This window comes from Pyrenophora tritici-repentis, chromosome 5 (assembly GCF_003171515.1).
Source record: "Pyrenophora tritici-repentis strain M4 chromosome 5, whole genome shotgun sequence".
In the NCBI taxonomy this organism is placed as follows: Eukaryota; Fungi; Ascomycota; class Dothideomycetes; order Pleosporales; family Pleosporaceae; genus Pyrenophora; species Pyrenophora tritici-repentis.
The window spans coordinates 146,930-167,781 of NC_089394.1; the positions used below are offsets into that span (position 1 = coordinate 146,930).

Genomic DNA, 20,852 nt, shown 5'->3' on the forward strand with positions numbered 1-20,852 from the left:
TGGTTGAAAAGGGATAGAGCAACCATTGCTCTCTTCGACTCGCGCGTCGGAATTGGGTATAACTCGCCCAAGGTATCTTCGAGACGCTCCCAGCTTCTCCGGACGATAGTCCATTTTTCTTCGGACTTAATACCCTTCGCGGTAGCCAGGGCGACGGCCCAGTGTCTTCAGGACTTAATACCCTTCGCGGCAGCCAGGGCGACGACCCAGTGTCTTAGAATATAGAAGGCGACGACCTCCTGGGTTGTTCTGGCGTAGACACGCATATACCAGCTTGCTGCCCATATCGAAGAAACGACACTCCGGACACTCACAATGCACACGCAAGCGCGTAAGCCGGGCTCATAACCTGTTGAGAAAGAATGACTCTCTCAGTCATGGCATGTAAGTGTGTCAATTGCTAACTATACAAAGCTCGGCTAATATAGAGCGGTGTGGGTCATGTGACTTAGCGTCCTCGTGACAGGTGACCGGAATATTCTCAACAATAACCCAGTTAAGTACATGGCTATATCAGGATAACAACCATGTGGCAAGAACAACATAACGAAGGCATGAGCTCACAAAAGCACGAGACGCAATAGCACCAACAAATAGGGTAATATCACTACAACAGACCTGAATATCCACCCTAAATAACGTTCGCATGCTGCTCAAACGCCTCAGTCTCGGGGTGCGCTGGTATTTTCCAACCCGACAAGCGCGACAGCGGATCCAGCCCAAGCTCTGCGCTTTTGAACCGTTGCGAAAGATCTGGGAGAGGCACACTACTTGTGCGTATACCCAGTGAAGACCGTGGTCGCTGAGGAACCTCGTCATGCTCGTATATGCTGTAAAGGTTGCGAGTGGACTTTGCGCGTTCGACGATTGGGCTATTACGACGCGGGAGTTCAGAGTCTGGTGGCGCGATCATACGCTGTGTTCTTTCTCTGATAATCCTGTTCTTCTTTCGGTAGGAGGCTTCCCAGGAGTTGAGCTCGTGGACCAGCGCTGTGGGGACAGAGTCGGCGTAGACTTCTCGCTTGACGTTGCCCATTCCAAACTTGCAATGTTTCTCGCTGAAGTCCTTGATAGCTTGGCCGAGGACTAGACGAAGCCTTTCGCATATTCGTTCTCCGAGTTGTGTGACCGCTATGTCATCTGATACCAGTCGACAGGCAAGCAACCTCTGGCTCTTTCCAAGTGTCCATTTGCTGTGTAGTAGGATAAGCCCGCGCGTCCAGAGAGAAGTGCTCTTGGCATGTAGCAATGTCTTCTTCCGATTCTCCACCCGACACATGTGTATTCGGAAGGCGAGCAGCTGTTCGAGGAGGTATGCCGGATCAATTCCGAGTTGCCGTGCCGGTTGCATGACGAAGCTGACGATGAAGGCGCGGTCATAGTCACTTAGCAGGCTTTGGCAATTCCTTGCGACGTTTTCGCAGACGTTGTTGACAGCCTCAGAGTACTTGTGTACAATGTGCAACTCGCGCGTAGAGAGGAGACTTGCGCGTTCAGCATGGATGCCTTTGATGAGTAAGGGAGGCCTGCATTCTTGTAGTCCTTGCTGTAGGTTATAGTCTTCGATATGGTAGCTGAATATGAGTATGTCGAGAAGCATGCGAGTGATAAGATCGCTGCACGTGGGCAGATCGGGAGGGAGTTGGTAGTCATGACCCCGAGTCACAAACTCCCTTGGACCCAGTGGCCATGATTCTTGAGCGATATCCGGTTCACAATCGACCGGTGATGCTGGGTTGAGAGAGTCTATTCGTTCACAAGGCTGTTGTAGACTCGCTATATGATTGTGTAGGAAAGAGGTGGGTTCTGCAGGCTCTGCAAGTGGCTCATCCGTAGTGTCTCTCGATGACGGCCGGTTTGATGGTTTTGGACGGCTCTCCATCGGGGCATGGATATCGAATTGCTGTTGTAACTGCGACCAAGGAAATTGGGGAATCCACCAGACGCCGGGCTGCGCTCACCAATGTGTGATGTAAATGGGAAGAGAGCGAGGAACGAGAGAAACACGCCTACCTGTATGCATGTGGGCCCAAGCTGAATGCCGTGGTCTAACTTACCACAACACTCGAAAGTCTGGTTGAGGACATGCTCGTTGAAGGTCCGAAGTGGAGCCGTTGGTAGCGTTGCATCGTTGGTCTAGTATGTGAAGTTACTATGTTGTGCTGATGCTTGATACTGTTTACCTCTCATTATTGGTAATTGAAGCCGTTTTGGGTCTTTCTGTGTGCATATTGACAAGAGCGCAGTATGAATGATGTTATGGAGTTTGTCGCGATTCGATGTAATCTTGGAAATGAGCATGCAGCTGCATGTACTGCATGTAGTGTGACGACGACAAAATTTCGCAAAATCTGCATCAAAGTGCCTGTGGCTTGAGCATTCAGATGAGAAGTAATGCGATGGAAAGAAAGGAAGTTGCCAAACGCGTTACTATAGCCTCTGTAGACGAATATGATTGCGACACAAGATAGAGTCGTGGTAGTTTCAAGTTGGCGTGCCCGCTAGCGCGCCAAGATTTCGAGGCGGTCAGTGATGGCAGAAATAATTCTAGGACTGCACGCGAACGGAGATTCTGCGTGCAGTAATGCAACCATACCAAGACAATTCGGAGTCGCAATATCAGATCGCAATAATTACAAGACTCCATTTTGTAGTTTCACAGTATCTCCCTCAAACATGGCGACTGAACGCGGGGAAAAGCCCAGCACCGCAGTCCGGCGCAAGTCGCAAAACAGCGCACCAGTCCAAGACGAAGATGCCCGCGCAATCGCAGAGTTTACCGAAAAGGCCACACAACAATACGGTCGCGGCGAGCGGATACGGCCTAAATCAGTAAAGGACAAGAAGCTCCGGTCGAATATCAAAGCGCTCGAAGCGAAGAACAAGCAGGCGGCGATAGAGGCAAAGAATGTCGAGGTCCTCCTTGAGCACAATGCGGGCTTGTTGGAACCAGAAACTGAGCTGGAAAGAACATACAGGGTACGGCAAGATGAGATCAAACGCGAGGTCAGCATCGAGACGGCAAAGAAGAGCTTTGAGCTGCGGTTAGACGGTCTAGGACCGTACGATGTATGCGAGTACAGTCGGAATGGGCGTGATCTTCTGATCGCGGGCAGAAAAGGGCACGTCGCCACGTTTGACTGGAGAGATGGGAAACTGGGCTGTGAACTCCAACTCAACGAGACAGTGCGAGATGCGCGGTGGTTACACACCAGCAACCAGAAGAACTTTGCCGTGGCGCAGAAGAAGTGCGTCTACATCTACTCGGGCGACGGTGTGGAGATGCACCAGCTCAAGAACCACGCCGAAGCCACACACCTCGAATACCTGCCTTACCACTTCCTCCTCGCCTCGGTGTCAACGGCCGGCATAATACGATACACCGACGTCTCGACCGGTCAGTCGCTGCCACAACTATACACCAAACTCGGTCCTTCTACAGCTTTTGCGCAAAATCCTCACAATGCCATCCTTCACGTTGGTCACCAAAAGGGTCTCGTCACATTATGGTCACCCAACAGCGCTACACCACTCGTAAAGCTCCTCCCACACCGCGGCCCCGTACGTAGTATCGCAATCGACCGATCAGGCACCTACATGGTCAGCACATCGCAAGACCGACGCATGTCCGTCTGGGACATAAGGATGTTCAAAGAGCTACACTCGCACCATCTGCGCGTGCCAGGAACCACACTCTCAATCTCAGACCGCAACCTCACAGCCGTGGGATACGGCACCCAAGCTGCCATCTACAAAGACGACCTATTCCGCCTACACGCAGACTCGCAACCCCCCCCAACAATGCCGTACATGGCCTGGGGCGGTGCCGGCCAAAACATCTCCCGCGTCCGCTTCTGCCCCTTCGAAGACATCCTCGGCCTCTCTCACGACGCAGGCTTCTCCTCCATCATCGTCCCCGGCGCCGGCGAACCAAACCCCGACACCCTCGAGCCCGGCACAAACCCCTACGAAACCTCCAAGCAACGCCGCGAAACAGAAGTCCACGCCCTGCTCGAGAAGATTCAACCCGAGATGATTGCTCTCGACCCCAATTTCATCGGTAACCTCGACCTCGCGTCGCACGAGGAGCGGCAGAAGGAGTATAAAGCCCGCAGGGGCGAGCGGGAACCCGACAAGGTTGATTTACTGAAGAAGAGGGGGAAGGGGAGGAATAGTGCGTTGAGGAGGTATTTGAGGAAGAGTGGGAGTCGCAATGTTATTGATGAGGAGAAGGAGCGGGCGAGGGAGGCGATGCGCAGTTTGCAGAAGAGGCAAGTAGAGAAGAGGGAGAGGTTGAAGAAGGAGTATGGACCGGCGTTGGAGAGGTTTGCGCGGAAGTGATGGGGGTAAGCGAAGGCAAGGCGAGGGGAAAAGTAGGAGCATTTTCATGGTGTTTTTGGAATGTAGTCTGATACCTACAATAACCCATCATGAACGGTTCTGCACTAGGAATTATACAAACTAAGAAAAGTAAACGCCATACGATTTTCCTATCTAAGAAACCCTATCATGATATCATAACTTCCCCCCACTACCAGTGAACCCATCTACGCCTCCTCCCCCTCCCCCTTCCAAGCCCTCGCCCCCCTCGGCCAAACCCTCTTATAAAGACTCACAGCCACCGAATCCATCGGACTAATCTTAGCATCAAACATGGCCTTGTAGTACCCATGCGTACCGAGACTCTCCTTGATGAACCCACTCCTCCCACGCTTCGTCCACAGCGGCAGACCCTTGAACCACTTGACGTCGGCGTCGTTGAAGAACATGTAGCGGACGGTGACGACGCGTTTGTTGATTTTGAAGGGGTGGCCGGTGAGGATGATGCGCTTGGCTATGATGCGGTTGCGGGAGGGGGGCAGGGAAGTTCCTGTTGCGACTAGGCGGAGGGAAGACGGGGAAGATGGGGTGCGGGTGAAGTAGAGGAGGGGCACGTTGCCCCATGTTAGGGGGCCGATGAAGGAGGCGATTGCAGACTGGCCTGGGTGGAGGAAGCGGGCGAATTTGTGGACGTTGTTTGGAGTGTTTCCGGCGTTTGAGAAGAGCTTGTGATGGGTTCGTTAGTTTTGATACATAGGTGGAGGAGAGATGTTATGACTTACAGGGTTGATGACCATTCGCCTTGGGCCACATTGCACGATCAGCTCCGTCTTTGACTTGATTGGTGATTCGTGCTCGGAGCTTAGCAGGATGCTGTAGTTGCAGGCTGCGCGTTTGTGCTCGTGGCGGAGGAGCGAGAACATGGCAATTGGTCGCGACTGGCTCTCTTGGAATTGTAGTGGGACACCGCGAATGTGTACGCTGACCCGGGTTCCTGGCTTGACACCACCAGCCCATGCTTCGCGCATGAACTTTGTAGCTGTACGTTTGTAGTCGGCAATCTCAAGTAACCGTTGCCACTCTTCTGGCTCATATGGTCGATCCTCCTCCGTCTCCCATTTGCTCATCTTCAGACTCTTCAGCCCTCGGTAACGAAGGAGACGCTCTCGCGCATTGACATTTGGGGGCAGTTCGATCTCATCGGGGAACTCCAGATCATCAGCCTCTTCTGTTTTCCTCGACTTTCGGTATGCCTCAATCTGTTCGGCCTCATCTTCTGGGGAAGGATCAAGGAACATTTCTGATTGTGGGTATTCTGAAGGTGCACCCTCTGTTATCGCCCTGCCATCAACGTCCATGCCCTCCTCACCATCGGCAGGATGCGCAGGTTGGCTCTGGCCATCTTCTTGGTCCTCCATGTCGTCAAAGTCTTCAAAGTCTGATCCAGAATCTGACATGCCGTCTAGGTACCATGCAGCTTGGTAGTCACTAGTACCCTTGGGCAATCGTCTCCGCTTCGTAGGAGCAACTTCTTCTTCCTCGTCTGAGAAGTAGTGGTGGTCATCAATTAAGACACCCTTGCGTTCAGATGGTGCAACAGATGTGGCATAGTTGGTCACGTCGTCCATGAGCGTCTCCTCTGGCGCCAGCTCAGCGAGATCATCTTGGTCCTCGGTGGGGCGTTCCAGAGTGTCGTCAACTTCCGAGTCAACGGCCATCTCATCTTCCCTCTTCTTCCTCGTCTCAAGAGGGGCAGCTACAATCTTGTCGACTTGGAAGTCACCCCAATCTCCAACCTGCACCAGCCTGTCGGCCTTGAGTCCCAGGCCTCGAACAACTCCAGTGATGACGACTTCACCAGTGCCGTCCTCATTGACGGCGGACTTTCCACCAGGCCACGCAATATCTTCAATAAACATGTAACTCCTCTGGTCTCTCCATCGAACGCCCTTGGTGGTGGTTGTGCATAGCGATCGAACGAGATTTGCGGCTTCTTGGCGGTTGTCGAGCGAGTAGACGCGCTCAGTGGATGGCAACCAGTGGGTGATGTAGGATTTGAGAGATGAAACGACCGAAGGCCTTTGCTTGGCGGGTTCGACCTTGTCTAGTCCCTGGCAAACTGTAAAGGTGTTGGAGATGCCCTGGCTCTCCACTGATTTGAGTATCAACTCGCCCTCAGCATCCACCTCTTCATTTGCGGATAGTACAAAGACTACAAAATCGGCGACACGGCAAGCATCCAGAGCGGCTAGCAAGTCTCTCTTGACTGTCAGGTATTGCACCTTTTGCTTGAAGCGGTCGACGGTTGTGCGTGTCCAGCCCGCCTCGGGAACCTCGTCCTCAACGTCGACACTCGCATTCAAAGCGCGTGCAGCATCTGCTGTGGAAACATCGGCACATAGTGGAATAATAGCAGCGATTCTTGGGGCTCCATCCTTGCCGGCGAAAACGTTGGTCGACTTTGCGTGTTCGTGGTCCTTGTTGAGGCGCATTTGCTTCGCGCGGTTGCGGCGGTCGAATTTAGACATGACTTGCTGGTGAGGCGTCTTGCGACTGCCAAACTCGAACGAGAGAGAATTCACCTTGCCTATGCGATACAGTCAGAACAAACATCTCATGCGACGGCGCACAACTGACCCTTGCTCTGCTCCTTGAGCGCACCCTTGGTGGCATGGCGAGACTTGAAGCCTTTCTTGTCTTTTTTGGTCGTACTGCGATGGTGATGCGACGGTGCAGCCATGGGAGCCATACTGGCGCTTCCGCCTGTTTTGAATCGAAAGGGAATAGACGCCACTGTGCCGGTCGAGTGCCAGAGACGTTGGGTGGAATTTGGTGGAGTCGAGTGCGGGACGCAACAATTTTGTTATCGCAATCGATTAGCGATAGCAATTTTGGCTCCTCGGCTGTGGCGTCATGCAGCATATTGGCACCCTTGCACCGCCACCGGATGGACATGCAACACCAAGAAAGTACCGACAGTAATTCATTTTCATTCATGTCGTCTATGCCATCACCTCGGCTTCTTGGCTCCTTTCTCGCATTTGAACCGCGAATGTCCATGTCCATCTCTTCTTTTTGCAATTCATGCATGCCACCCATTCATCTTCTAGCAGATACGCTCATCATGTTGACTGTTCTGCGCGGCGACATGCAAACAAGGAAGACAATGTCAGATTGCCATGCCTCACCGGTTGCATCTAGATCGCATCCAAGAATCACGTCAAAAACAGCCAGTGGGCCTTCTCTCACCTCCGAATGGTGCATTCTAATATCGTGCCGTTTGCTTCGTAGCATCCCGCGCATCTATCATAGTCGTCTGCTTCAACATCTTACCTTCCAATGACGATAGTACCCTGAACCAATCAATTGCCTTTCCCTTGGGTGCTGATGCTGTTATCTCCTCCGAAATCGCAGCTCGTCTCTGTCTATTACCTTCTTGTGTTGTTTGAAGCAGCTGCATCGGTGTGCGGTCGCGCCTGCCTTTACCCTGACTTCGCCCAAGCAAACGTCCTCCTCAGCCAGTACCTTGCAGCCTTCACCTACATAAACCTCTCCACTGCCAGTTCGCAACATTGATATAAAGCGCGCAACATCCATTTCTTCCCTTCTCCACAACACTCTTTCAAATCAAATATCAACAGCCACTCTTGACTCAGCCTCCACCATCCATCACCATGCCCAGTCGCAAACAAGCTCACGTCTATAACCAGGACGACATTGATAGGTATGTACACTCAACTGACAAGCGCTCTTTCTATGACAAGAGCACAGCTAACATGATCAGACTCAAGGGCATCGCACTTCCACCAAGGCTCAAATGCGGTCTCTGCCACAAGAATGTGCCCCTAATCAGGTTCTCCACCAAACAACAAACCGATGCCCGCTCGCAAATTCGGAGTTTTGGTAAGATACTGAAGCACATCAACTGCCAGGACTGCGTGGGGAGGCAGACAGTCGAGCTCGAATGCAGCATGTGCGGAAAGACAAAGGGTATCGACTCCTTTGCTAGGACGCAACGCCGAAAGACTGATACTGCCAAATGCTTTGTGTGCATCGAGAGGCAGCTTGCCGACAACGCATATGAAGAGGGCAAGTACGAAGATCTTAGCAACGCTTTCACTCCGGATCACTCCAATGGCCATGCTCCCGAGTACTTTTCCTCGGCTCTGAGCAGTACTGCTTCCAACGTAAGTGTCGCATTGTCACTAAACACGAACATTTACTGGATACGTTTGCTGACACCGATAGGTTGACGATGGATGGAAATCTGTCAACGATGGCAGCCGTCGTCGCCAAGAACTAGAAGCCAATGGCGCCCGTCGCAAAGGACTTGTAGATGGAGGCATCGCCTTGTCGACCGACTTCCAGAGGGCATTGTCCATGTCGGGCTCCGCAAGTGACAGCTTGATCGATACCGAGTACGCCTTCCCTGCCGGCCGCAACGGCGATGGTGACTCTAGCGAACCACGCACCAAATCATGGCACACAAAGTCCATTGAAGTCTTGAGTGCAAGCTCTGGCTTTGATCCGAACGCATACGGCCGTCGGACCACGCCTTCCGTTTCTGGCTCTTCCCGATCATTCGCCTCCAGCGTGGCTGAGCGATCCGATACCACGGAGATTCGTCCCAACGGCTGGGCCAAGATTAGGGCTGCTCCTCGCGCTTCTATCGTTGATGCGTGGGATGATGATGATGATGATGATGATGATGATGATGATGATGATGATGATGATGATGAGGATGAGGACAGAGAAGATGATAGCGATGAGAGCAGCGATGATGATGACGATACGGTAATCTAGAAGTGGTTTTTGGCTCTGGAGTAAATGCGGACACTCTCAACCTCTCAACGGAACTGTGTGATTCTGGGTAAGGTCAGGATCGTGGCTGTGGCTCAATCTGATGATGGTTCATCTTTGGCAGACCTATAGGGTTTCTTTCGTGCTTTGGAGTTGGTATGCTCATTAGGGACGTGCAGCCTCAAAAGTGATTTATCATTTTAGGAGTTATTGGTAGCAAATCAATCGAGGTGATATACATGAGCCTTTCCAATCCATATAGTGACGGGAAAGATTGTTTCAAGACATCAGTGAGCCAGGTATGCAGCTGTACTAGCGAAATATTGATCTGACTATGGTCAAGGTATAGTATGAAGAGACGTGAAAAGCAACTGTCAGGGGTAGACTAAACCTGATCAAGGGACAAATTGCCACCACGTGATTGCGCGCTCATCACGTGACCCGGAGACGCGCCTCCCTCGCTCGCATGTCGCACCCCGCTCACCAACCCCAACACACGTTACCAACACAACTTCTATCGTTTGTGTCAATCACGTATAAAGCATTCTGCAATTTGAACACGAATTAGACTATTCGACATCATGTAGGTCACAAACCTTACTTTGAATGCGCGATACTGACGAGTGGCGACAGGAGCGGGCGACGAGCTAGAGGCGCTGGCAGAGGTGCTGGCATTCGTGGTCCACACTCCGCACTGACGGACTTTCTGGCGGTAAGTCAAAGATACGATTTTACCATGATATGAACTCTCGGGAACAGATGCCTGCATTCTTTCAAAGTGAAAGATCAAGAGGCGGCTTCATGAAAGAGAATCGCCGCGTGTCAAACCACGTACTAACATCAATGATAGGCAAATAACATTTCCGCGCAGGAAATTCGCGATTCCTACGCGAACCGACTCAGGGAAGCCGAGCAAGCTGCACAGTCGGAAGACAATGGCGAAGGACCGTCAAATGCTGGTGGAGATGAGGAAGAGGAAGAAGACTTGCAGGCAGAGTCGTCCGCCATGGCCGCCGAGCGGGTTCGCAAGCGCAAGCGTAACCAGGAAGATGCTATAGCAAAGATCAAGAAGGGCAAGGCTGCGAAGAAGGTGCCAAAGAAGAAAAAGAAGGACTCAGATGACGACTCTGACTTTGAGGGTGTCATGGACATGTACAAAAAGGCCAAGCCTCTGCCCGGTCAACTGGAGAACTGCGAAATCTGTAACAAACGTTTCACAGTTACTCCATACAGCAAGGCTGGTCCAGATGGAGGTCTGCTCTGTACCCCGTGTGGCAAGGAGATGGCCAAGGACGCAAAAGCAGAGAAGAAGGCGAGTAAGCCAGTGGTACGCAAGGGACGCAGAAAGATTGAGAGCAACCGTCTCGACGGCATGACTGTATGCGGACCCAAGTCTCTGCAACAGCTCTGCATCGAGAAGCTAGCCCAACATTCTGAAGACATTGACGAACTCGGCGAGATGCCAGAAGCAATCATGAACCGCATCAGCGAGATATTCTCCAAGAAACGCCACATGAACTCTACAACCATGAAGCTCTTCCTCCAACCCGACATGGAACGCGTCGCCATCCACGAAGCCGCCTACCTCGAAACCGAAGATTACGACCAGATCTTCGCCGTTTGTCCATACGTCAAGAGTCTCTCCCTCCGCAACTGTTGCCAGTTCAAAGACAGCAACATCGACTACATGAACTCGCAAGCAAAAGCCCTCCAGCACATCCAACTCCTTGGCGCTAACCTCGTCACAAACGACAAATGGGCCGAACTCTTCATCGCGCGGGGATCCGATTTGAAAACTTTGAAAGTAGAATGGCTCGACGCGGCCTTTGACGACGAAGCCGTAGAAGCCCTCACAACGTTCTGTCCGAACCTTGAACGCCTGAAAATTGAGCGTTGTAAGAAAATCGGTGCTGACAGTATTGATGCGATCGCGAGGTTGGAACATTTGCAACACCTCACTCTTCGCTTCTACGACCCGATTACGCATACGAAATTGATCCACCTCATCACGTCTGTGGGGCATAACCTGCAAACCCTCTGTCTCGAGCACTTCCTCGACGCCACCTCCGAGGCTACCGATGACGTCCTATCCGCTATCCACAGCACATGCAACAAGCTACGTAAATTCCGCTTTACAGAAAACAGCGAGTGCAGCGATGCGGGTTATGTGGCGTTATTCACGGACTGGGCGAACCCGCCGTTGAGATACGTAGATTTGAATTCTACCCGGGATCTCGACAACACCAACCCCGACGGTCCCCTCGACGACCCCATCGGTCTCGCAGACGCTGGGTTCAAAGCACTAATATCGCACTCTGGTTCCAAAATCGAATATCTGGATATCTCATCTTGCCGGCACATCTCCCACGAAACTTTTATCCACATCTTCAATGCGAAAACACGGTATCCGCATCTCCGGGAAATCAACCTCAGCTTCTGTCCTGTCGTGGATGAGGAAGTTGTCGCCGGTGTGTTTGTCTCGTGTCCGGAGTTGAGGAAAGTGGTTACGTTTGGGTGTTTTGGCGTGGGCGAGGTGAGGGTGCCGGAGGGGGTGGTGTTAATTGGGGCGCCGAGGGCGAGGGAGAGGGTGGAGCAGTTTGGAGGGGTGGGGTGGGAGGTGGAGATGGGGGGTGGTGGGGGAGGGTTGTGCCTGTTGTGGGATGAGTGTGAGAGAAGGATTTTTACGGCGAAAAAAGTATAGGGTTAGGGGGTAATCTTTCTTTCTTTCTTTCCGATGAATGATGTACTACGGGAACGATACCATGAGAGGAATAAAAGCTTTATAGAATATGCTTCTTGATTTTTTCAAAAAAGGCGGTTATATCTAAGGCGGTCTTGTTTGCTCTTCTACGTTATCATCTTGTTTTCTGAGAGCAAATGTCGCGAATGCTGGACGCTGGTAGGTACACAGGCGATACTCTCACGCCTTATCCTCGTGTGCACTTAATCGACAATATTGAACCCACCATCCAGGTTCCTCAGCACCCTGATTCGCACACAGGTCTACCTGACAGACCATACGCAGTCTTTCCCCTCCCCCACGAAAAAAAAAATCCATCCATGTACGTACACCCACCCCCTCAGACCTTACTCAACCAAACCATAAACCCAAACTGCACCACATAACTATACACGAACAAAAACTGCGTCCTCCGATTCTTCTGGCTCTTCCCACCATAACCCGGAGCGACATTGCCGCCAATATTGCCCTGCCCACTCTGATCAGGCAGCAGCACATAGCGCAGACTCCTCAACAAGAAAAACGCATTCGCGCCGAAACAATAGAGGAAAATCACCCAGCTAACCCACGCGCTGCCGAAGCCAATCCACGTAGCCAGGTGTGAGAGGAGGAGCGAGACAATCACGTGGACGAACTTGTACCCGCTGTACGCGACTAGGTCGAGGAGTTGCGAGGATGAGGAAATAGCGAGCAGGAAGGTTCCAGTGCGGATGATGAGGATTTCGAGGAGGGTGACGGATATCGCGACCGTCGCTGTGTAGCCTAGGAGTTCGGGGTGGAAGGCGCCGCGTAGACCGGCCAGCAGCGTGGAGAGCAGGATGTACGTTACCAGCGCCATGGTGGGGATGTACATGTCGGGGCTGTTCACGTCTTCGCGCGGGGGTTGGTATAGTAGCGCGGAGGAGGGAATGGTTGGGTCGGGTGTGTGGCGGTGTTGGCGGGACCAGGGGCGGTGCCACCATGGGATGAGGATGATTCGCAGCTTGGTTAGGACGTACGAGTTTGTGACGTTGAAGTAGTGTTTTAGAGCGGATACGGAGACGAGGCGTCCGAGCTGGGAGGGTGTTAGTTGTTGCCGAATGGGGGGTATGTGTAGATGAAGGACATACGTTTTGTTCTACGTATTGCTGACCCGCGTCTACGGCGCTCTTGCCCATTTGGAAACCGAGTTGCGCTGTGGGGTCGTTTATGAAGCCACCGAAGGAGGGGTGCATGTTGTAGCCACCGCCTTGCTGAGGCATGCCGCCGCCTTGCTGGCCGTAGCCATATCCGCTTTGGGGTTGCGACGGGGGTTGTGGGGGGAGGTGGTGAGCGTAATTGAGGGACCGTGGAGACGTGTTGGGGAACTGGGTGATGTACTGGAGCGTGTTAGCTCATGGTGTTCTATTCCGAGGCGCGGTATGGCTACGTACGCGGTGGTGAATGCGCCGGCGGCGGGTTAGTATAGTTGGGGCGCTGCATGTTTGCGCGAGTAGACGATGGATGTGATACCAGGGAAGACTGACAGGTCGGTAACCTGGTGGTGCAGAGCAATTGGATGCGTTGTGGTGTTGTTGTCGATGTTGAATTTCAGCCTGGTAGTCTCCAATTCCAACCATCTGGCAAGACGGCGCACGGCCTTCGTCATCCGGCCATCTGCCCACATGCGCCCGCACCACCACGCCTCTTCCCGTCCACACTTCCCCCATTGCTACCCTTCGCCATGCTCGACACTTTCGAGGTCTTGACTACCTCGGGCGTCGTCCTCTGGTCGCGCACATATGTGCCCGTCGGCGCAAATGTTATTAATAGCTTAATTCGCGACGTCTTCATCGAGGAGCGCATACAACCGCAGGCTGAAGATGCCGGTTCCAAGCCGACGTACAAAAAGGAGGGTTACACGCTGAAGTGGACGGCCGCAAAGGATCTGGGCCTCATCTTTGTAGTATGTCTTATAACCATGTTGCGTCTCGGAACATGGCGCATGGCGGCCTAGTGGCACAGGCACAGTGGCTAACTTGTACAGGCAGTATATCAGAGTCTAGTCCACCTCACATGGATAGACAAACTCCTCGACAATGTGCGCGCACTATTTGTTGGTCTCTACGGCGAGCAGCTCAAAACACAAAACAGCAGCGTGGTCAAATGCGACAAGTTCGGTTCATACTTTGACCGGCAGATGCAAGAGTTGGAAGGCGCAAGCGACTCTGGTACTCCAAGCATCAAGCTCATTACACCGGAATCCAGTACGGACAATGATAGTGCCGACGAAACTGCTCTGAAGCCACCCGGACTACAAAAGCCTCAGCCATCTTTGTACGATACGAGTGCCGACTCGACACCCGTGCCCACACCCGACACTTCACGACCAACTACCCCCGCACAGAGCCAGCTCTTGACCGGCAAGGCGAGGCCTCTTGGAGGAAAGATATCGAGGAGGGACAAGAAGAAGGCGTCTGCCTTTAGTTCGGCGCCCGTGTCGTCGGGCGATGAAGCGTCAGCCAAGAAAAAGGGCAAAGGCTCAAAGAAGGGGAGGGTGTGGGGAGAATTCGGTGCTGATGAGGAGGATGACTCGGTGCTAGACTACTCCCGATCAGACATCCAGGGTGACGTCTCCGGAAACGAAGCGTTGGAAGAGATCAAGCAGGAGACGTGGGGCCGCAAGACAAACAAGGGTGAGTTTGTCTTGAGGGATCTTGATGATGAGATGGATGCCATAATTGCCGAGCAGAACGCAAAGAAGGACAAGGACACTCCGGCCGCTGCTAGTGGCCTTGTCGGATCCAGCCTAGGTGCTATCGGAGGACTCTTCAGGAACGTGGTGGGTGGAAAGACGCTCACAAAGGAAGACTTGGCCAAGCCACTCAAGGGCATGGAAGAGCACCTGTTGCGCAAGAACGTAGCACGCGAAGCTGCAGTCCGGTTATGCGAAAGCGTAGAGCGCGATCTTGTAGGCATCAAGACACCCAGTTTTACCAGTCAGTGCCCCTATCCCATCTCCCAACCCCAGTACTAACACCATCCAGCCATCGAGAAGACCCTCAAGACATCCATGGAGAAGGCCCTAACCAAGATTCTCACCCCAACCTCCTCCCTCGACCTCCTCCGCGAAATTCAACACACAAACTCGACAACAACCCGCCCCTACGTCCTCTCCATCGTCGGCGTCAACGGCGTAGGAAAATCCACAAACCTCTCCAAAATCGCCTTCTTCCTCCTCCAAAACCACCACCGCGTTCTCATCGCCGCAGCAGACACATTCCGCTCCGGCGCCGTCGAGCAACTCCGCGTGCACGTCGACCGCCTCAAAGAACTCTCCCAGCGCGAAGGCGGCCACGTCGACCTCTTCGAAAAAGGCTACGGCAAAGACGCGGCAAACATCGCCGCAGATGCCGTGACGTTTGCGGCGAAAAACAACTTCAACATCGTCCTCATCGACACGGCGGGCCGCCGCCACAACGACCAGCGTCTCATGTCGTCGCTGGAGAAATTCGGTAAACTAGCGAATCCGGATAAAATTCTCATGGTAGGGGAGGCGCTCGTGGGTACGGACTCCGTGGCCCAGGCTCGCAACTTTGATGCGTCGTTTGGCGTGGGGAGACGGCTGGATGGGTTTATTATTTCCAAATGCGATACCGTGGGGGATATGGTGGGCACGCTTGTGTCGATGGTTCATGCGACGGGTATTCCGGTTGTTTTTTTGGGGACCGGGCAGCATTATAGTGATTTGAGGACGTTGAATGTGGGGGCTGTTACGAGGCTGCTTATGAGTTAGGGGGTGGGTATGGTTTATGATGGGGGGTTTTAGGGAAGAGGGGGGGCACTGTTGTATTGTATTATGATATCATATTAACACAGGCTTTACCTGCCATACAAAACGATTGGAATTTGCCGCCATGTTATTTTGCTACCTTTATGGAGAATTGATGGTGGAAATGGGTTGACATGTGGCAGTCACGTAGTTAGGAAGGGTGGGGTCGATGGATCTCGACCTCACTTTCCAGCCAGAACCAAGCTCACCGTAACTACTTGGTCACACGGAACCGACGCTGTTTAGTTTTTCTGGTTGTCAAATCTGAGTCGGACTGCTTAGGATGCCGCGTCCGTCTTCTCCTACGTGCTGTTCGTTCTGGTTTCTCGATTTGCTCTTGATGGCATGACAACTACCACGGGAAGGTTTGAGGGAGACAAGATGTGGGTGGATGTTTTTTAGAAGGGACGACATGATACAAGCAAGGTAAGCGAGGTAAGAATCGTTGTGTTGACAAAATGAGGGTAGTGGTAGTTGCGATGGGAGGCGCATACTGCTACATCGAAAGAGCCCTGAAGGATTTTGTTGGGTGCCGCGAACTTCACCAATTCACACAATTCACACCTGTTTGTTTTCCGGTTTACATCTTACGCCTCACGCCGCCATGCAATGCCCTTCCTGGCTAGACAAGTGGCTACACAAGTGGTTTGTCGCGGGACAGGGGTCGTCTTTCACCACACCGTCTCTGCCCAGTCGGTTTGGTAACCTCCCTCAGTCGGTTTCTGCTCTCCTGTCAACGCTGGTCTTTAGTGCGGTCTATGCGGTAATTGTCGTGGGGTTGTTTCTTCTGCTCAGGACGAGACAGAAACGGCTGTATGCTCCAAGGACATACCACGAGGCCATTGAGGAAAGGTATGTTGGCTTGTCGTCTGTTGAGTAATGATGGCTGCTAACGGGTACGTTTAGATGGAAGACGCCGTCGCCTAGTAGCTCTTGTCTGGGTTGGATCAAGACGTTTATTAACACGAGTGATGAGTTTGTGCTCAATCATCATTCCCTGGATGCGTACTTGTATATCCGGTTTCTCAAGGTGCTTACGATCATGGCAACGGTTGGCGCAGTTATCACGTGGCCGATACTCTTACCTGTTAACGCTATATATGGCGGCGGTCAGGATGGGCTGAACATGCTCAGTTTCTCGAATGTTGTGAGTCCGTCGCGACGGTTTGCTCATGCAATCATGGCCTGGGTCTTCTTCGGCTGGGTCATGTATGTCATCGGTCACGAGATGATGTTCCTGGCGGAGCTGCGGAAAGCATACCTCCTGTCGATGTGGAACTCGAGTTGTATCACGCAACGGACAGTGCTCTTTACCGGCATACCCGCGGAAGATCTCTCGTTGGAGAAGTTACAGGGCAAGTTCCAGAACGCGGTGCAGATTACGCTGGTGCCGGATATGGGCGACGTTGAGTATGATATCAAGAAGCTTGAAAAGGCGAACGCGAACCTTGAGATCAGCGAGATCAAGCACTTGAAGGTTTTAAACAAGCGCCAGAGGAACAACCAATCGATGGAAGACAAGGCGTTGCGAACGACACATCGATTGAAGCCTCTCATCGGACAAAAGGTCGACTCTCGTCGATACTATGGCGGCCAGATCAAAGAACTGCTGCCCAAGATTGACGCAGCACAGCTTTCGCATCTTGCTGGTAAAGAGAAGCTTATGAATGCTGTCTTTGTCGCATTCGACACTATGTCTGCCGCTGAGACCGCCTTTAACGAGAACCTTGATCGGAGACTAGCCAAGTTTGAGTCGAGACAAATGGGTGTATTGCGCGAAGAAGTCATCTGGAAGAATCTCGGAATAAGCTCAAAGAATAGACACAAGCGACGTATTCTTGCAAACCTTTTCATCACGGCACTAATCATACTCTGGACGATCCCCGTCGCAAGTATCGGCAGCATTAGCAGTCTCATCTACCTTCAGCCCAGGCACCAGGCGGAGATGTTCGGCATAAGTAATCCTATCGCTCGTGCTATTTTAACAGGACTTTTACCCGCTATTCTCCTTGCTATGCTTATGGGATTGGTACCTGTCATCTGCCGCTGTAAGTCCTACTCATACAACACTGAATCCTGGCTAATCAAGACAGTCGTTGCAAAACTCTCCGGTGCAGCCACTCTCTCCGAAGTCGAACAACAGACCCAAGCATGGTGCTTTGCATTCCAGGTAGTCCAAGTCTTCCTTGTTATGACTTTTATCCCCAGTATCGAATCGATAGTCATCCAATCCTGCAATGCCCTCAAAGACGTCTCGACGCTCCTCATCCAGCATCCGGCCAAGTCTTCCAATTTCTACATGTCCTATTTCATTCTCTATGGCTTGGTAAATGCATCCCGGTATCTAATCAATACACCGGGCCTGCTAAACGGAATCCTTCTCAGCAAGTTTGACAAGACGCCAAGGCAGATGTACATGCGCTACATGTCCTTCAGCGAACCACCGTGGGCCTCTGGGTACTCCAAATGGGCCACTTTGGGTGTCATCGCCTTGTCTCACGCCGTGATTGCGCCGCTTATTCTGGGCTTTGCCGCCATCGGTCTGGGTCTTGTTTACCTGGTATACAAATACAACATGCTATACGTATACGATGCACGCATCGACTCCAAAGGCGGCTTTTACGCCCGCGCCCTTGAAGAGCTAATGGTTGGTGTATACCTCGGCGAGCTATGTCTCCTCTGTCTCTTTGCGCTCGGCCCGAGAGTTGGGTTTGTCTACCATGGACTTGTATTTCTTCAAGCAGGTCTCATTGCTTTGACGATCATCTTTCATATGTTCTTGGGGAGAGAGCTTAAGAAAATGAGCCTTTTCAGCTACAAACAGCCCAACAGCGACAACACGGAAGCGTCAAGCCAGGAGAAAGACCTCACGGGCTACCCCGACGGTGGTATCACCGCTGCAAACACTAGTGATACCCAAATCTCTAAGCGTCGCTCATCTCGCCCCGATACTGCCCTTATATGGACCTTGAATCAACCAACCATCCACAACCCTGCAGCAATCCGTCTTTCTCCAGCCAATCGCTCCCTCCACAAAAAAATCCTTCCCAGACACACGCCCACCGCCGACTTCCCCGTCCCGGAGTGCACCGAGCAAGACGTAACAGAAGCATCCCTACATCCTGCGTCGGCACAGAGGGAAGTCGTTGTATGGTTAGCGAGAAACAAGGCAAGATCTAGTGAGGCGCAGGTTAAGAAGTCTTGGGAGGAGCTTGAGGAATCAGGGCTCAAGGTTACAGATTGCGGGTTTGAGTTGAATGAGAAGGGAAGGGTGGCTTGGGAGGAGGGAGGCGTACGGACAGCACCGTTCCTATCCTCGTAACAAGCGTGGTGGGTATGTATTCTTATGAGATTGTTTAGTTTTATTGTATCCTATTAGCTTGCTGTGCAGTCGGGTGATGTGGAATACTGCAGATGCTAGTGTGTAGAGGTTACTGCGCGCGCTAGACATGTCTATTAGGTGATTATCCACATTTTCAAGTATACCATGTCACCCAGCATGCTACATGTCATGTCATGCGGTTACAGCCTACATCCTAGCCAACCACCAAGTTTACCACCTACATCCCAGCAACCTCCCACTTTCATCGCCCCCACCCCTGCTACCCCATCCAAGAAATTACATCACTCCCGTCTCCCACAGCCCGCCTACACATCCGCCACACCACACCACACCGCACCGCACTCTTCTCGCCCACCGCGCTTCGCAAATATACAGGTATTTCGCAGTGTCATTCTGCGCATGACCACGTTGACGCGTTCGACGCTACGTAGCGCCCGTCGGACGCTATCCGTCGCGCTCTACTGGTTCGGGGCGGCTTTTAGTGGGTGGACTAGAGAAACTTGGTACCTACTCTGGCGGCAACTTGACTGCGCACGCGGGGGAGATTTGGTGCGGTGGTGTGGGTGGTGACGTAGGGATTTGGGTTTGGTAGCTTGGATTTGGGGGGTTGGTGACCTGTTTGGGGGTGTGGGAAGGGCGCGTGGGAGGGGGGGATGATGTAGGCGGGATGAGACGGGAGGCGCGAGTGAGGGGTGGGTGTATAAAGGGTGGTGAAAGGACGGGGTTTGGATGTATACTTGAGTGGTTTGAACTTGAAATTGAATTACTTGAATACTTTGAACGACTTGGAAAACTCACGATAACGAGTACCATTATACGAACACATCAGCATTACTGTAGCGTACTTGGCCATATCACATTATACCAACCTTTTCTTTGACTTTCTTTTTGGCAGACTTTGTATACATATAAGATAGACGTATAGAGTGACAGGATGGCAGGCGCAGAGCAAGAGATGAAGGTACAGGAGGAGGTACAACAGACACAGCAGGAGACGCAAGAGGTGAAGAAAGTGGAGCATGAGATATTGCATGGGACGGAGGTTGGTAGTGATGTATGTTCTTTCCCTCTCCTTCCTCTTCCTCTTCCCCTCTTCCCCTCTTCCTTGCTCAATCTATCGGCGATGAGAGATGTCAGACTGACAAAACCCCAGGTCCCCCAGCACACTAAAAATGTAGCTCCTCTCCCTGCTGCCGAACAAGGCGACTCACTACCCGGTATGTCAGGTGGTGGCGTTGTAGCGGTTATATTGGCGGGACCACCAGTCGTCTCCTCTTCTAGCGAAAAAGAGGAGAAGGAAGAAACCTCAACCAGCAACATCAGCATAGACAACGAAAAGATTGGAGATATCAGCGAAGACATCAGCGCCAGCGACACCAATAAACAACCCTCCACTACCGCCGCGGCCATCAGCACAGAGAAGGAAGAGACTAGCAACTCCAACTCGACCAACGACAAAACCGAAGAAACCACAAAAGACTCCACCATCACAACCAAACACGAGACTCTAAACTCCGATGAGATCACCCTCTCCACAGCATCTACCAGTGCAGACACGCAAGAAGCAAGAGTCCAACGACGCGCTGATGCGTTGGAGGAGAACACAAGCGAGGGAAAAGATGAGGTGGAGAAGGAGAGTGGACACGCTGATGTTGAGGACTTACATGGTGCCGTTGACAAATCCGTCGCCGAAGTTGAGGGTGGGGAGCAGGACGGTGGAAAGGAAGAGAAAAAGGATGGAACAAGACAGGAGGATCAAGACAAAGGAAGTCTGGTCGACCAGGTGCAAGAGAAGGTGGATCAGGCTTTTGGTGCCGATCTAGGCGAGAAGAATGAGGGCAAGACTGAGGATGGTGCTG

At 52.3% G+C, this 20,852-nt stretch overlaps 6 protein-coding genes across 6 annotated transcripts; 3 read left to right on the forward strand and 3 right to left on the reverse strand.

Annotated features, from left to right (window-relative positions):
* Positions 1-631: 631 nt before the first annotated feature.
* On the reverse strand, positions 632-1,882 carry PtrM4_100320 (uncharacterized protein; the record flags this gene model as incomplete). The annotated part of the gene is made up of 1 exon (XM_001942294.2): positions 632-1,882. The coding sequence occupies one exon, from the start codon at positions 1,880-1,882 to the stop codon at positions 632-634; it is 1,251 nt and encodes a 416-aa protein (XP_001942329.2).
* Positions 1,883-2,676: 794 nt separating this feature from the next.
* Positions 2,677-4,341, forward strand: PtrM4_100330 (BING4CT multi-domain protein; the record flags this gene model as incomplete). The annotated part of the gene is made up of 1 exon (XM_001942295.1): positions 2,677-4,341. One exon carries the CDS (start codon positions 2,677-2,679, stop codon positions 4,339-4,341), a length of 1,665 nt encoding a protein of 554 aa, XP_001942330.1.
* Positions 4,342-4,635: 294 nt separating this feature from the next.
* On the reverse strand, positions 4,636-7,069 carry PtrM4_100340 (uncharacterized protein; the record flags this gene model as incomplete). Its single annotated transcript, XM_066107393.1, has 4 exons — positions 4,636-4,640; positions 4,679-5,045; positions 5,103-6,907; positions 6,958-7,069. The coding sequence occupies 4 exons, from the start codon at positions 7,067-7,069 to the stop codon at positions 4,636-4,638; spliced, it is 2,289 nt and encodes a 762-aa protein (XP_065961842.1).
* A 925-nt stretch (positions 7,070-7,994) lies between these two features.
* Positions 7,995-11,821, forward strand: PtrM4_100350 (Stc1 multi-domain protein; the record flags this gene model as incomplete). The annotated part of the gene is made up of 4 exons (XM_066107394.1): positions 7,995-8,044; positions 8,105-8,507; positions 8,569-8,991; positions 9,971-11,821. 4 exons carry the CDS (start codon positions 7,995-7,997, stop codon positions 11,819-11,821), a joined length of 2,727 nt encoding a protein of 908 aa, XP_065961843.1.
* A 379-nt stretch (positions 11,822-12,200) lies between these two features.
* On the reverse strand, positions 12,201-13,458 carry PtrM4_100360 (protein transport protein YIF1; the record flags this gene model as incomplete). The annotated part of the gene is made up of 3 exons (XM_001942298.2): positions 12,201-12,914; positions 12,970-13,218; positions 13,273-13,458. 3 exons carry the CDS (start codon positions 13,456-13,458, stop codon positions 12,201-12,203), a joined length of 1,149 nt encoding a protein of 382 aa, XP_001942333.2.
* A 104-nt stretch (positions 13,459-13,562) lies between these two features.
* Positions 13,563-18,972, forward strand: PtrM4_100370 (integral membrane protein; the record flags this gene model as incomplete). Its single annotated transcript, XM_066107395.1, has 6 exons — positions 13,563-13,784; positions 13,866-14,817; positions 14,866-15,488; positions 16,456-16,502; positions 16,557-17,698; positions 17,744-18,972. The coding sequence occupies 6 exons, from the start codon at positions 13,563-13,565 to the stop codon at positions 18,970-18,972; spliced, it is 4,215 nt and encodes a 1,404-aa protein (XP_065961844.1).
* Between the last annotated feature and the right edge of the window lie 1,880 nt (positions 18,973-20,852).